The sequence below is a fragment of the Pimephales promelas genome, chromosome 24 (assembly GCF_988280905.1).
Source record: "Pimephales promelas chromosome 24, fPimPro1.hap1.1, whole genome shotgun sequence".
Classification (NCBI taxonomy): domain Eukaryota; kingdom Metazoa; phylum Chordata; class Actinopteri; order Cypriniformes; family Leuciscidae; genus Pimephales; species Pimephales promelas.
In genome coordinates, this window is record NC_142792.1 from 16,944,590 (window position 1) to 16,960,083 (window position 15,494).

At 37.7% G+C, this 15,494-nt stretch overlaps 1 protein-coding gene across 1 annotated transcript in view; it reads right to left on the bottom strand.

Moving 5' to 3' along the window:
- Positions 1-657: 657 nt before the first annotated feature.
- The window catches only part of taf3 (TAF3 RNA polymerase II, TATA box binding protein (TBP)-associated facto), a 58,677-nt gene continuing 43,840 nt past the window's right edge, over positions 658-15,494 (bottom strand). Inside the window, exons 4-7 of the mRNA XM_039668561.2 lie at positions 6,954-7,033; positions 4,438-4,687; positions 1,888-1,994; positions 658-1,247 (exon numbers count right to left, since the gene is read on the bottom strand). Of these exons, the coding sequence (XP_039524495.1) occupies positions 1,133-1,247; positions 1,888-1,994; positions 4,438-4,687; positions 6,954-7,033 (552 nt within the window). The 3' untranslated portion in view covers positions 658-1,132. The remainder of the gene's footprint in view (positions 1,248-1,887; positions 1,995-4,437; positions 4,688-6,953; positions 7,034-15,494) is intronic.

Below are 15,494 nucleotides of genomic sequence, written 5' to 3' on the forward strand. Positions count from 1 at the left end.
GTTAGCTTACCTAAAAAGTTCGTAGATATCTCCGTCAGTTCACTGCTTCAACAAGTGGATTCGATGAGAGCTTTTTCCCTGTTTGTTCATGTGACGGTATCTATAAGCAAATGCTTCAAATTATAATGTTTTATCATTTTAGTGTTTGCCTGTGAAAAGTTCACTTGTTTAAATGGCATTGCTTTGACACTTTATGCAACACTGTAAATTGAAACCATTACATTTTTTTGTCAGGACAAGAATGAAAAGACACTTACCTTGTACTTTGTACACGCAACATATCATTTTTTCAATAAACAATGCCCATCTCTCTGGTTATGTGTTTTTTTTTTATTCAATGTGTTCTTGAAAAAAACATTTCATTGCATAACTGACACTTCATTTATCATATTTAACTCATTGCAACATTTATGGCGGCAATATATAAAAAAAACGTACGAATTTGAGAGAAAAGACGAAAAGTGAAAAGAATATACAGAAATATCACTGAAGTCAAATAATAAAATACATTTAAACTTTTATTTATTATTTTGACAGTGCTCATGAAAATCTTATGTTAAGATTACAGTCACTGATTTAGCGTTTGTTTGTTTTTTTTCTGAATGAGTGGACTACCTATCTGTACACTCCTAAACGAACGACAAGACAACCAAACGATAAGATGTGAAAAAGCAACTTTTAATTAAATCCATAGTAAAATGAAACTGCACCTCCAGTCAAAATCAATCAGAAGAACGATATTAAAAGGCAGATTATAGTACAGAACGTTTTTTTTTTCTTCTCCTGGGTGATTTGATGAATGAGCACATAACATGGAACAACCTTTAAATGAGGGCGAACTGAGAGGTTCATTTCAACACACATCTACTGAACAATCATGAGCACGAAACAAAGATCATATAGACGTACTGTACGATCCTCCACATAAAAAAGTAACATATACAACATTTGAAAAATTTTCATTTTTTAAAAAATACATTATGATACCGGACACTGAGTTAAGTTAACCGAGTTAAAAGAAGGGCTGGGTGAAAACGAAACAAAAACAGACAAATGCAGCAAAATAGAGTTAAGGCGAAAATAGATGAGCACGGAGACGGGAGGAAAAAAGAGAAAAAGAAAGAAATGTGGGTCAGTGCGCTTTGCGTTTCCTTTTTTTTGTCTTCTTGTCTTTCTTCTTGCCAGCGCATTTCACACAGAACCACGACTGGTCCTCCGGAGGGGCGGCTAAAATACCCACACATGGCCTGAAGGACAGAGAAAGAGATCGACGAGACTCACAAGTTGTTTGTCATGATACCGATCTATATCATTCAAGTTTAAGCTTGCACTTCTCATATATTGGTACAATCCAAAATGGAGATTCAAATATAAAACTACTTGATCATTCTCAGCATCAAAACATCTACTTTCATCATGAAAGAGACACAATTTGTTCTCTCTATGTGTGTGTGTGTGTTTGATCTGTAAGAGAAACGCATCAAAAAGATGATTCCCATAAAGCTTTACATAATGCCAGGCAATCTAGACTCATTTATTTATTTTTGATTGGCACTTCCTCTGATTTACTTTGTGTTGAAATGGCACGGAAGAGAATTAGTGTAAAATAAAACAACTTTATTTAATCAAAACATACTGCATTTTGAGCTCGTATGTCAAAAAAAGGAAATGTGTGGTGCATGACACACACGATGAATAAAGACGATTGTATGACTTCTCCTGAAATCAAGACTGAGGCCACTTCCTTATAGATAAAAAGTCCCGTCTAGAGTTCTTTCTGAAGAGCACAATCTGTTTTCTGTGTAAATTATGTCACATCACCGAAAAAAAAAAAAAATCAGTGTTTGGGGAGTGTGTAATGTAAGAGAAGCTGGAAAGAGGTTTTACCAGTGATACCAGTCGTCACACTCGTCACATCCGATCATGGGACTGCCGTCATCAGGTTTATTACATCCTGGACAAATCCAGATCTTATTACCCCTTTCATCTAGAATCTGCAAATGAACAAACACAAGAACCAATAAATTAAATCAAACGAATTTGGAAGTGTTACATCTAGCATTGGTCAAAACGGAAAGTAAAACAAGCGCTTATATATATATATATATATATATATAGAGGGAATGCATTGACGTCAATTTTCTTGCCGGAATAACCCCCCTCAGCCTGACTGAGTGGCAAAAGATCTGCTACGTGACTGGATTTAATCGGGGAAACTGCGAAAATGCGACTAAAACGAACAATTTTATCAATTTAAACTAAATGTTGGACTCAATATAGTGTTCCTTACATTTTACTAAAGATCCAGGTATCCATGGATATTGACATGCAGCCAGGAATCGTGTTGCTTGACATTTATGTTTGCCTGATTTCGACACCGGGGAAATAAAAGCAATATAGACCTAAACATAAAGCAAATTTGCCTGTGAACGCTTTATATAAATACAATATAGTAGGGCTGGGTAATAAATATCGATTTCTCGATATTAATCGATTCTCATTTTTACGAACCGATATCGATTCTTAAGTCTCAAGAATCGATTATTCATCCGGTTTCATTTGAATGAATGGGATATTATATCGCGGCTGCGCGCATAAAAAAAAAAATCGCAATAATCTTTGTCCTTTGTTACTATTGATATGAAGCAAAGTCTCAATTTTCAAATTACGTCCATTTTCTTTAGAAATTCAAAAACATAAATAGAGTTTTGGCGCTGTGGCGTGAGATCGCTCTGGCGCAGCTCAAGAGAAGCAGCAGCGCTGATCTCTCTTCCGGCTTAATAATACCAGTTACAGCGCGAAATAAACATGAATGAGCATCTGAAAGTGTGTTAAAAGATAGAGTACAACTTATCGAAATTCGTATCATGTCACATTGATTCGCTCAATCAGCGTCTCAACCGTGGAAAGACGTCAGTTAAACAGCTTGTAATCAATGTATCGTCACATTTACCTCAGAAAACCCACATCAACTCGTTAGTCAGCTAGAAAAAATAACTACAGAGAGGAGCATTTTGCTAAATATATAGCCACCATTTAAATCTTCTTATTATAAAAATAAATTTAAGTGTAATTTAAGTGATTCATTCATTATTACCTTCATATTTGAATAAATCTGGCAAGTTTTTTATGACAGCCACCATTTAAATGTTTATATTTCATATAATCTTCTTATTATAAAAATAAGTAAAAGTGTAATTTAAGTGATTCATTCATTATTACCTTCATATTAAGCTAATGAAGCCTAGTAGGCTACAACTAGACTCCTATAGTTACAGCATTAGTTAAGAGATTTGATTCCCTTGAGAAAAAATGCCATTTATTGTAACTGCTATCCAAAATAATCAATATTGAATCGAATCGTTATTGAAATCAAATCGAATTGCAAGCTTGTGAATCGAAATCGAATCGAATTGTGAAATTTGTCTCAATACCCAGCCCTACAATATAGGTAGGTCTAAATCCGGGTGATCACTTATATCAGTGTTATATATAGCCTATCGTCCTGACCTAAAACTTAAGGTTTTTTTTTTTTGGTCAGTGTTTATTAAAAAACATCCAATAATGCAGAATATGCAATGATAAATATTTAATTTATGAGTTGTTAATATATATAACAATACAAAATGGGTATGATTTTACAACTAAATTCAGCACAAAATGATAACTGCAGATCCAGCTTTCGCTGACTGGAGTCCAGTTGTTTCTGTGAATTGCAGCGATCCATTTGCTCGTCTTTCTATAGCAGTCTGTAAAAATACACCTCCGATTTTTTTGTCAAATCTAGTTGTACAGTCAATCGCAAAGCTCTTTCCCGCTTTATACGTGTTGTCTTTGTTTTTCGCGGCATTCACACTAATAACAAATACAGCCGCTCAGTCTTTTTGCCACTCACTGTGAGCAACTATAATTATAATTATTAGAAAATATATAGAAAATAATTAAATCTAAGCAATATGTGTTTGATAGATATGCATTGTTTTCAATGCATTTATAAGCATTCGGTCTCAATCGTGAAATGTATGTTTGAATAAATCTAATTAAATCAAATAATGCAAAACACAAATAATTAAGGACAACAATTCAGTGCATAAAATTCAAAATGTGTTTCTTGGTCAAAGCAAAGGTGAAACTGACAGGAAGTCACATGATATTTCTATAAAACCATAGCTCAATTATAAAATGGAAAGATTCATCTTTAAATTCTGATTGGAAGTCCCACAAAGCATGATACACGTCTGTAGAACTGTTTATTGCCATATTATATAATAGCATGATAACTATAGCCTAAAACTACAATTTTTGATTGTGTAATTAATTATTAAGAAATAAATATAAAATGTAAAAAAAATATTAATGATTATTAATACAAATTATATTAAATGAATCCAGTCATTCATTTCCAATAGTGTTCTCGTGTGTATATTTGAGACTTACCACGTATGCACTGACGGTCTCTGTGACGACGCTGCACCCCCGGGACTTGGCCTGGCTGGGTGGTGGCGTCTGAATGGGGGCGGCTGGGGGCAGGACAGGAGGAGGGCGGGGTGGAGGTGCTACAGGTGCCAGGGCAGGTGGAGGAGGAGCGGGAGGGGAACGCATCCGAGCTCCCGGACCTGACCTGGCCACATGGGTCCGTGGTGGAGGAGGGAAGGGTTCTGACTCTGGGACCACCTTACTGATCACACTGGGGCAGAGAGAGAGAGAGAAAGAGAGGGAAAGGGTTACATACCGTATCATCTCATTTATTTACATGAACTGATTGAGTTTATTGTACTACTGTTTGTTAAATATAATTAATAATGATATGTAGCTTATATATATATATAGGTTTGCCTATGCCTTTATATACAGTGCTTGGCATAAGTGAACACATCCATGCTAAAGTTGCGTAAAAAGAGGAATAAAAAAAAATCATCTTTTGGAAATTGATCTTAATGCTTAATTTCAAAAAATGAGGAAAAATCCAACCTTTAAGGACACTGTTTTTTCTTTGCGAATGAATAATGTAAGGCAAATAAATAAATGTTCTTCCTTAAAATGCAGGGTTCATAAGTCAAGAGACCTCCATGTTAAATTTCCATAGAGTCAGGCAGATTTTTATTTTTAAAGGGCAGTTATTTCATGGATCCAGGATAATATGCATCCTGATAAAGTTCCCTTGGCCTTTGGAATTAAAATATCCCCACATCTTCACACATCAAGAGATTGGCATGGTTTTACTTCAGTTAGCCTAATAGCTAGTTTGATTTGCATTGAGAGGTGATCTTATGGAAAGTACCCCATGCCAATCTCTAGGTATGGTGAAGTGTACACTGGTAATGTAAATATTGCTAAAAAGTATTATTGGTATATATAATATTGACATAATGAGGCATCATTATTCTGTGATGGCCAAAAACTAATATAAATGAACAATATGATAAATCTGCTTTTCTGTTTAAATGTTGTTTTTGATTATGAATAAATCAGTCAATTAAATAAATAAAACTAAAATAGAAAATAATAATCACACTAAAGCTCTAAACAATAGGATTAATCAACATACCACCATTTTATTGGGATGCTATACTGACGACTGTAGGAATGCTTGTATTAAAAATTAATTATATATTATATAATTAATTATATTTATATGAACACACATAAATATAATTATATATAATATAAATAAACACATATAAATATATTTATATAAAAAATATTGTATATATTATATATTTTATTATATTATATATATTTTTTCTCGTTCAATTTTAGCTTATATATATATATATATATATTCTGATATCCTTAATAATTCTGATCTGTGCAATAGAGAAGAACTTAAAGCAGTTAATCTCTTAAATGCAACCAGACACACTGATTAAACCCTGCTGTTGCCGAGTAACAGGTTGATTGACAGGCTCAGAGAGAGTGGACAGCGGCGCTTGCTGTGGTATTGACCCTGAGAAGGGCGTGTCAAACGGTCAGCTCCGATTACACACACAGGCACTCATTATTTATGCTTCATCTGACAGACACACACACACACACACACCACAACCATGCACAAGGCTCCCTCTCGGGGCAAAGATGGTGTGGGGTATGTCCTGTCCAGGATGTGACCTCAAAACCTTTCAGAGGTCAAAGTTGACCCCTGTCCATGTTTTCACGTGCATCAGAGGAGCTTCAGTTGAGATCTCGGGAAAAATGTACACTTTACCGATCAGTTTTTGCTGATCCAAATCAGTCCTCTTTTATCTCTTACTTTCATCACTAACAAACAGTGCATCCCACAAGTCTTTCAACCAACACTAAAAGTTAAACATAAACAACACCTAAAGCTTTGTGCTTATGTAAATGAAATAAAACACAAGGACAGACATAAAAACACATTTTGCTCTTGAAAGGACTGCTGATTGTGTTTTTCCACACAGCGGACTACAGGTGCACGAACACAGCCGACATCAGACGCCCGACGCACTGAGAATAAAGGCCATGCTGTACAAACACACACGCGCTCAGACGTAAACACTAATGCTTCCTGTCCTGCATGCAGGTGGAACTGAGGAAGAAATTCAAAAGCACAGTCAAAACACAGTGTAGACACTTTACTTTCCGAGTCGAAATCACACCGGCCATTAAAGCGACATCATTCACGTGTAGCCGTTCAGGAATCAGTAATCGCCTTACCTGTAGTATGGCGCTGTGTGTGTGTGTGTGTGTGAGGGGGTTAAGTGGTGTGAACACTAGCGCTATTGATAGGAGTGTGCAGGAGGGGGCCATGATGTGGGGTGTGTGTGTGTGTGTGTGTTTGCCCCCCTAAAAGACCTCATGGGCCGTCTGGGACTGGTCACAAGACCCAAAGCCTGAAACTCACACCTGTACACAGACTCAGAGTCTCTGACCACACAGAGAGCTGCCTGATAGTCTCAACTCTTCGTGTATGTGTGTGTGTGTGAGGTACTTACATCTTGTCTTGTCCAGCGCCCACTCTGAGGGTCAGTCGGGGAATGACAGGAGACGGCGGGACAGCGGGAGAAATATCAGCCTGAACAGAGACAGATATCATTTGAAATATATAGCAATTCCCATTTTATTCTGTTCCCAAATTCTGTTTTACAAGTCTCTGTATTTTATGATCTAATACCAATTTATCATCACAAATGGTCTCTAATAAAATCAATTTATAAAATGTAATCTTCTAAAATGCAATATATATATATATATATATATATATATATATATATATATATATATTTGGGCTGTCAAACGATTAATCGCGATTAATCGCATCCAAAATAAAAGTTTGTGTTTACATACTATTTGTGGGTGCACTGTGTATAATTATTTTATATATATAAATACACACACATGTTTGTATATATTTAAGAAATGTTTAGTATATTTAATATTTTTATATTTAAAATATAAAATATATTATATATTTTTATATGTCATGTATATTTAAGAAAAGAATATTATTTATATATAAAATATTTATATTTTTATATAAGATAAATTATATATAAATCTATATACAGTATATACATGAAAATATATACAAGCATGTGTGTTTATTTATATATATATAAAGTAATTATACACAGTGCACCCACATATATTATGTAAAAAACACAAACTTTTATTTTGGATGCGATTAATCACGATTAATCGTTTGACAGCCCTAATATATATATATATATATATATATATATATATATATATATATATATTACAAATTTTAATTCTGATTCATTGCCCTGCCATCTTTTAGCTTTCTTTAAATCTATTGTCTATCCAATAGGAATTCACGAATGTTATACTAATTACCGATAATCTCACGATAACCGATATGCTACTCATTTTAAATAAACCTATTCCATTTTGCCTGTATTATGAAACAATCTCATTAAAGCTGTGAATGAGAATTGTCCATGCTTCTTGGTGAAACAAGGTGACAAAAAATTATAATGTACAGCATAAAAGTTCTAAAATAAGCTATAATCTATTTTTCAATATAATCAGTCACTATAAAGATATACCAAGTTAAAAATAGTTCATACCGATATCGTCCGCTGGTGTGGATGTTAATATAGTTATCTTTATAGTAATTGTTCTTGGTGTGAACGGGCCTTTATGATTGGTTATGAACGGTTTATAATAACTGTCCGTTTTCAAGCCAGTTTGTCACAACACCGTTCTTACAGGATCATTTACTGCATTCGAAAATTGAACTGAAAACCAAATCTTTACTGAATCCAAAGTGTGTTTAGAACCAAACAACTACTTCAGTATCAGTTCTACATGCACAAAATATCACATTTGTCTAAAATAAAGATCACCAAACAGGTTAAACTGTTGGAATGGACACCGTATTCCTCATACACACTGAACGAATACTTAAACCTGAGGTTATCTTTCCCAAAACGTGAAGTCAGCTGAGCTATTAAACTACGAATCAGCTAGTACTATAGACAAGACCACATGGCCTCACCTCAGACGCTCACACTTAACACGGCAACATGGACAACACAGTGTCCTGCTAATCCAGTTTAGCTAGCACCAGGGTCAGTCCTCCTGAAAAGCCCTTTATGTACACACACCTCTAATGCTGGCAGGAGTGTGTCCTGTCCGGGGCCACGGAGGGGTACAAACAGACCCCAGTACAGAGATAAAAACAGCAGAATGGGATGATGCACAGAACAGAGCGCATGAGAGATGGAGGAGACGATAGCGTAGGGACGGATAACGCGGCGCTGGCTGAGGAGACCGGTGTAGAGTGCGTCTCGGGGGTTTTTCCGAAGCTTAACGGGAGTGAGGTGCTCTTTGTGTGTTTGTGTCGGGGAGAACCCCTGCCGCTGTATCGCTTTTGTCCGCCCAGATCCCCCATAATGCCGCTGCACTAATTGTTTAACACAGAAACACGTCTTTTCTCTCTTTAATGTTTTTGTTTTTATTGTTGCTCCGCGCATTCATTACAAAACCTTTGTGGATTTGGAGACTCCTCCCTGTGTCTCGCTCTCTCTGCCTGTCTACCACCCCATCCTCTCCCTTTCTCTCGGTTTTTCGCTTCCTTTCTTCTATGGAAAGAGGGGAACGTAAGTATCAGCAGAATTGAGAGGATGGCTGGCAGGTTGCATCATTTGGAGAGAATAGGAGCGCGTTAGCCGCTGCATTAGCATATATGCATGAACAAACCTGGCGCCAAAAAAACAACAACAAAAAAAAGCTCTGGAGGTATGCCTGCACGAGCAATTCTCGTTCTCAGATTGGCTTTCAGATCCGATCGTCCCAAATGGATGGCTTTTATGAAGCTTTAGGACCATGACTATCGCAAGTCTCTTCTAGCAATACGTGCTTGGGAAAGAACCGCCAACCCCGATTGCTCCTATATACGGGTTACACTATACAGGGCTGCAACTCTAAACTGCCATAAAAGATTTAGCAGCAGTTTGTACTTCAGTTGATTAGAGGAGCTCTTGAGTTAACGTTGGACTTGGCACAATGAACTTTAGACTCCCGTGTTAATATATGGAAAACTCCTCTGAGAGAATCGGCCAAAACAAACTTGTTTCACCTTGTACCGGTGTTTCCTGCTCTGCTATTCAACAATGGAGCGTCATAATCTACAATTCCACGGCAAAAGAAATGATATTTTACCCGAGTTGTGATTGAATGTGATGAAATAGAAAGAGTGGGTAGCACTAAATAAAACAAAGACAATAAACTGACTTGTAGAAATTGATTTGACTATAGAATCAAATGGTGATCCGACTCCGTAAATAAAGGGCAGGACTGATTTTATCCAGTAGGAACTGACCTCAGCCAGAATGAAGGGAGATGGGATGGGTTCCAGAGAAGTAGGGGATTTGTGATGTTATCCGAAAAGGCAGTCGTCTTAGGCAGAGCAAATTGTTGAATTTTTTCTAGAAATACGGATGGAAAAACTGACTTTAAGTACCGTTAACAAATTCTTAAAATGGATCTAAGAATCTTAGTTAAAGGAGTAGTTCACTTTTGCTGATAATTTACTCACCCCCATGTCATCCAAGATGTCCATGTCTTTCTTTCTTCAGTCGAAAAGAAATTAAGGTTTTTGATGAAAACATTCCAGGATTTTTCTCCATATAATGGACTTCAATGGGAACCAAACGGTTCAAGTTCCAAAAGACAGTTTCAGTGCAAACTGCAAACTGTTCAAAGGGCTTTAAACGATTCCAGACGATGAATAAGGGTCTAATTCATCAAGCGAAACGATCGCTCAAAATGAGTCAATTCGTTCATTTCGTTCGTTGAATGAACCAAATGACATGAAAAAAGATTTGTTCATTTTGATGAACGAGTTCGAACAGGAGAGTCACGAACGCACATCACAGAACAGGGCGAGCATTTGAGCTTATAAAACTTTGTTATTTTATTTTTTAAATGAGCGATCGTTTCGCTTGATAAGACCCTGGAATCGTTTAAAGCCCTTTGAACAGTTTGCACTGAAACTCTCTTTTGGACATTGAACCGTTTGGTAAAATCCTGGAATGTTTTCATCAAAAACCTCTTTTCGACTGAAGAAAGAAAGACATGGACATCTTGGATGACATGGGGGTGAGTAAATTATCAGCAATATTTTTTTTTTAAATTGAACTACTCCTTTAAAAATTGAAATGAGTCTTACAAATTGCTTGCTGAATCTGTCAGAACGGTTACAGGATTAAAGGGTTAGTTCACCCAAAAATGAAAATTAAGTCATTAATTACTCACCCCCATGCTGTACCAACCCCGTAAGACCTTCGTTCGTCTTCGGAACACAAATGAAGATATTTTTGATTAAATTTGAGAGCTGTATAACTACCACATTGGCTCCTATAGGACTGCCTCTTGACGGCCCAGAAAGTCAATGAAGAAAATGTTTAAATATCCCAAGTGACTACCGTGGCTCAACTATATGTTTATCAAGCGACGCGAATACTTTTTGTGCGAAAAAACAAACAAAAATAACGAGTTTATTCGACTATTTCTTTTCTTCCTTGTAGGCCAGAACGAGACTTTCTTAGATTTCCACGACGCATGCGCGAGAATTGCGATCTGAAGTAGTGTAAGCTGGTGTGAGCAGATCGCAAATCTCGCGCATGCGTCGTGGAAATCTAAGGAAGTCTCGTTCTGGCCTACAAGGAAGAAAAGAAATAGTCGAATAAACTCGTTATTTTTGTTTGTTTTTTCGCACAAAAAGTATTCGCGTCGCTTGATAAACATATAGTTGAGCCACGGTAGTCACTTGGGATTTTTAAACATTTTCTTCATTGACTTTCTGGGCCGTCAAGAGGCAGTCCCTTAGGAGCCAATGTGGTAGTTATCCAGCTCTCAAATTTAATCAAAAATATCTTCATTTGTGTTCCGAAGACGAACGAAGGTCTTACGGGGTTGGTACAGCATGGGGGTGAGTAATTAATGACTTAATTTTCATTTTTGGGTGAACTAACCCTTTAACAATGACATTAGATTTTTATTGGTCATTATAGTTGTAGTTTTAAAATGCAAATAACTTCAGATAACATCTCCCACTTGGTAAAATGGTACCAGTGTTCTCTAACCACAATAGGGCAAAGGGGGAACAGCCATCCAAAACAGAAGCAAGTACAGACCTCTCAACCTCCCTAAGGAAGGAGCCATGGCCGTGTGTCTTGACGATAAGGCCCATGTATGTGTGTGTGCACGCGTTTGTAAGAGCGAACGTGTGTGCGCACTCAGGGTGACCCACAATAGCAGGACGAGATAGTACTATCTGCTTATGTTAATTAGTCTTTAAGTGGTTGAGGAGGTGGCAGCAATGTCTTTCTCCCTAAAAGTGCCCCGTCCTACTTAACCTACTCCTATCACGATTAGGCCCGCTCATTCAAACACGCACCGCACGCGCACCCAACATAAATGGCTGCGGGATCGCGCAAATTGATTAATCAGCTTCTAAATGGATGTAAAGTGCTGTAGCTAGCGTGACCCGGAGACCGGCGTAGCTCTTTAAAAAGCGCTATGAGCTAAGGAAGCGATAACGAAAAAGTGAAAAAGGAACTCTTGAAATTTTACAAGAGTGTAATACCATAAAGCACAATACAATTAAATATGATACAAAGGTCCTTTTTGGCGTTTAGCAAAGAGATTGTAAGAGTCCGTGTTCAATAGGGGTGGAGTTTAGAGATACTGCTTGGGTTAAAGAGAGGAACCTAATTCAAAATTCATAGATTTAATTGACTAAACTAAACGGTCTAAACCAAGAGGTAAAAGTAAGGCCAGTGTTCACCGCTTACCTTTACTGTTCATACCAATGAAATCAATCACTGCATTTCAAAAATAGTGTATGTAGATATGGCATTCATGCTATCTCTGGAATGTCTTCAAGATTGGAATGCCAGTTGCAAAAACTGCTAAAACTAGTCTCACAAGTTCATATTTTTCTTTTCTTTAAGACTGTTCATAGCGTTTTTTAATGAGTTATACAAAGTAGATATAATTAGTCTAATTTGATACCAAAAAGTAAGAGTGATTTTTTAACGTTAAACATTGCGTCCAGTGTAGCAGTGGTGTAAAGTATATACGTAAATGTAATTAGTAAGTATATTTTTGGCAACGTTGTACTAAAAGTATAAAAGTGTAAAAAGTGTATGTCTTGTGCATTTTGCCCTACTCATCCAAACTTCTCAACAAGGCTACTTTAAAGGGTTAGTTCACCCAAAAATGAAAATTAAGTCATTAATTACTCGCCCCCATGCTGTACCAACCCCGTAAGACCTTCGTTCATCTTCAGAGCACAAATGAAGATATTTTTGATTCAATTTGAGAGGTGGATCACTGCTACGTAGGCTCCTAAGGGATCGAAACTTGACGGCCCAGAAAGTCAATGAAGAAAATGTTTAAATATTCCATGTGACAACAGTGGCTCAAGTATAAGTTTATCAAGCGACGAGACTACATTTTGTGCGAAAAAACGAATAAAAATAACGACTTTATTCGACTATTCCTTTTCTTCCTTCTGGGCCTTCTGGCATGCTAATTTAGGTAGCACTATATCTTGGCAGCACTATAACTTGTCAGTTTTTAATGACATCATTGCACTTATTTCTTCTCATTCTTTTGATGCGTGTAGCTCATTTTTTGGATATTTTTACCTCAATTATTACATATGGCACCTTTAAGGCCACATTTACACAAAGCCGTGTATTTAGCGAAACGAATATTTTCCCCCTCTCCGTTTTCAAAAATAACATCGTTCACACACCCGCATAAATACGCCGTCGAGCGCCTTCATAACTATGCCAAACTTATTGGCGGCAGTGTAGGGAGAAGGATAACGCCATGCAAGCCAATCAGAATCCTCAGAATCAACAAGAGAGAACCTAAAACACTGTTTTTCTTAGTTCACACGACAACACATAACCGCCGTTTTCAGAAATCTCAATTTTGGCCGGAGTTTTTAGAAATAATCGTTTTCTGTGATAAAAACGGGGTTTTCGTGTAAACAAAAGGCCAATCCGCAGGGAAATTTCTGCGTTTTCCCTTCATGTAAACGGGGCCTCAGTGTTGAGGACTAGGGCATTTTTGAGTCTACACTCATTATGACTAAAATACTGCTAGCTAGAATCAGATAATCTAAGACTTTTAGGCATTGAAATTGGAGCCTTTTAACTTGTAATCATATTTGCTGTAGGTTATCTGTTTACACTTGGTATTAAACTGCGTTGTAGTCGATCGGATCACAAGCAGAGGAATACACATACCCATTTACACCTCATTGTCTCTTTTGTCCATTTTCAACCACTTCTGTTATGATGTCTTCGAGGGGAGGGTCTATGGGCGGGTAAATGTATGTTGTTGTTTTTTTCCAGATCTTTTCATCAAGTGGACAATATAAGCTTGAGCAATTTACATATGACAGTGCCCAGAGACGACGGGAAAACATATGGAGAGCAGCAGCTTTTGTTTCTGCTCTGATAGCAGCAAGAGCACGGTGAACGCTGTGAGGGTTAGGAATCAGGAACGGTGAGAGAACATTGTGCTTGGTGCGTTACAAAGTTTAAATCCCGTGTTGCAATCCGGTCGAATGCTTTTTGAACTACTCTGGAAGTGCCACGAAAGTCGACAAGCTCAAAGCATTTTAGACTCCGTTTACACCTGTATTTAAGCCGTGTGTCCACCAAAAACGCTGCGCTGCCAAAACGCTCCCAAGCGCCCAAAGCACGGCGTCTTCAGCAGAGCGTCTAGCGTTTTCAGCTGGCTAAAAACGCTACACGCTCTGCTGAAGACGCCGTGCTTTGGGCGCTTGAGAGCGTTTTGGCAGCGCAGCGTTTTTTCCGTTGAGACGTTTCGTTGCTATGATACAGAATATCCGCAGCAGTTGAATGTTGTGACAGTTGGTCGGTGTGGTATTAGTCCCGCCCCTCCTCCACTGTGATTGGATGGCTGGGTAAAAAGTGACAGTGATGAGCGCTGCGTCTTATCCAAAGTTGAACATTTTTTTTCGGTAAAAAACGCTGGGCGCTCGGCGCTTCAGCGTGAAAAAAAACGCTCAGCGCCTCAGTACACTCACGGCGTTTAAAAAACGCGGCACTCCCATTGAAAACAATTGAAAACATACGCCAGGCGCGTGGAAAAAAGCTTTGGTGGACACACGGCCTTAACGTTGTCCACTTGTGATCATATCAACCAAAACGCATCGTAATACCTCTGAAACAACTTTACTTTTTGTCTGGCATCGCTTTCTCTAACATATAGAGAGCATTTTTCATGATCCAATACTTTACAGTAAATAAAATCAAGTCCTGCCCTATGTTTTCTTTTTTGAATTGAATATGCTATTTCAATCAGAAACACATCTGGTGTAGGCAGCAAAAAACATTTAATTTTGACTACTTGTTTTCAAGCGAGGAACTAAGGAGGACTGCGTAAAGACTGCGAGAAAAAAATATCATAATCTCTCTTGCTTTTTTCCAAGTCTCTCTATTGTATCATGTCTCCTCTTTTCCCCCCATCTCTTCTCTCTCTACACCATCATTCTCTCTCAATTTCTGTAATTCAGTGTTCGGTGGCAGTAGTTCCGCGGCAGTTCTCAGGAAACCGCGCTGGATGTTGTGGTTAAGGTCCAGAGATAGCAGATTGCATTGTGGTCCCACAGCATTGGCATTGTGGCTGGATTTGTCCGGTTTTATGTAAACGCAATACTCTTTTCACCTGAACTAATACAACCAGTGGCGTAAAGCCCCTTACTGCTACCGACGGCATTTTTCTGCTAATCTCTACGGATTTAAGTCCCTTGCACACATACCTCAGGCCAACGACTGATAACCCCCCCGGCTCCCCATCCCCTCAGCTCTCTTCCCTCTCTTTTTCCTCTTTCCTCTCACTCTCTTGTCTCTTTTTCTTTTCTCCTGGATGGCAGCAAAGCAGCCTTGCAAAAAATTAAAGTGATGGAAAGATTTAAGCAGGTGGAGAACGACAGAAATCACTTTCTCAATCCCATCTCCCAG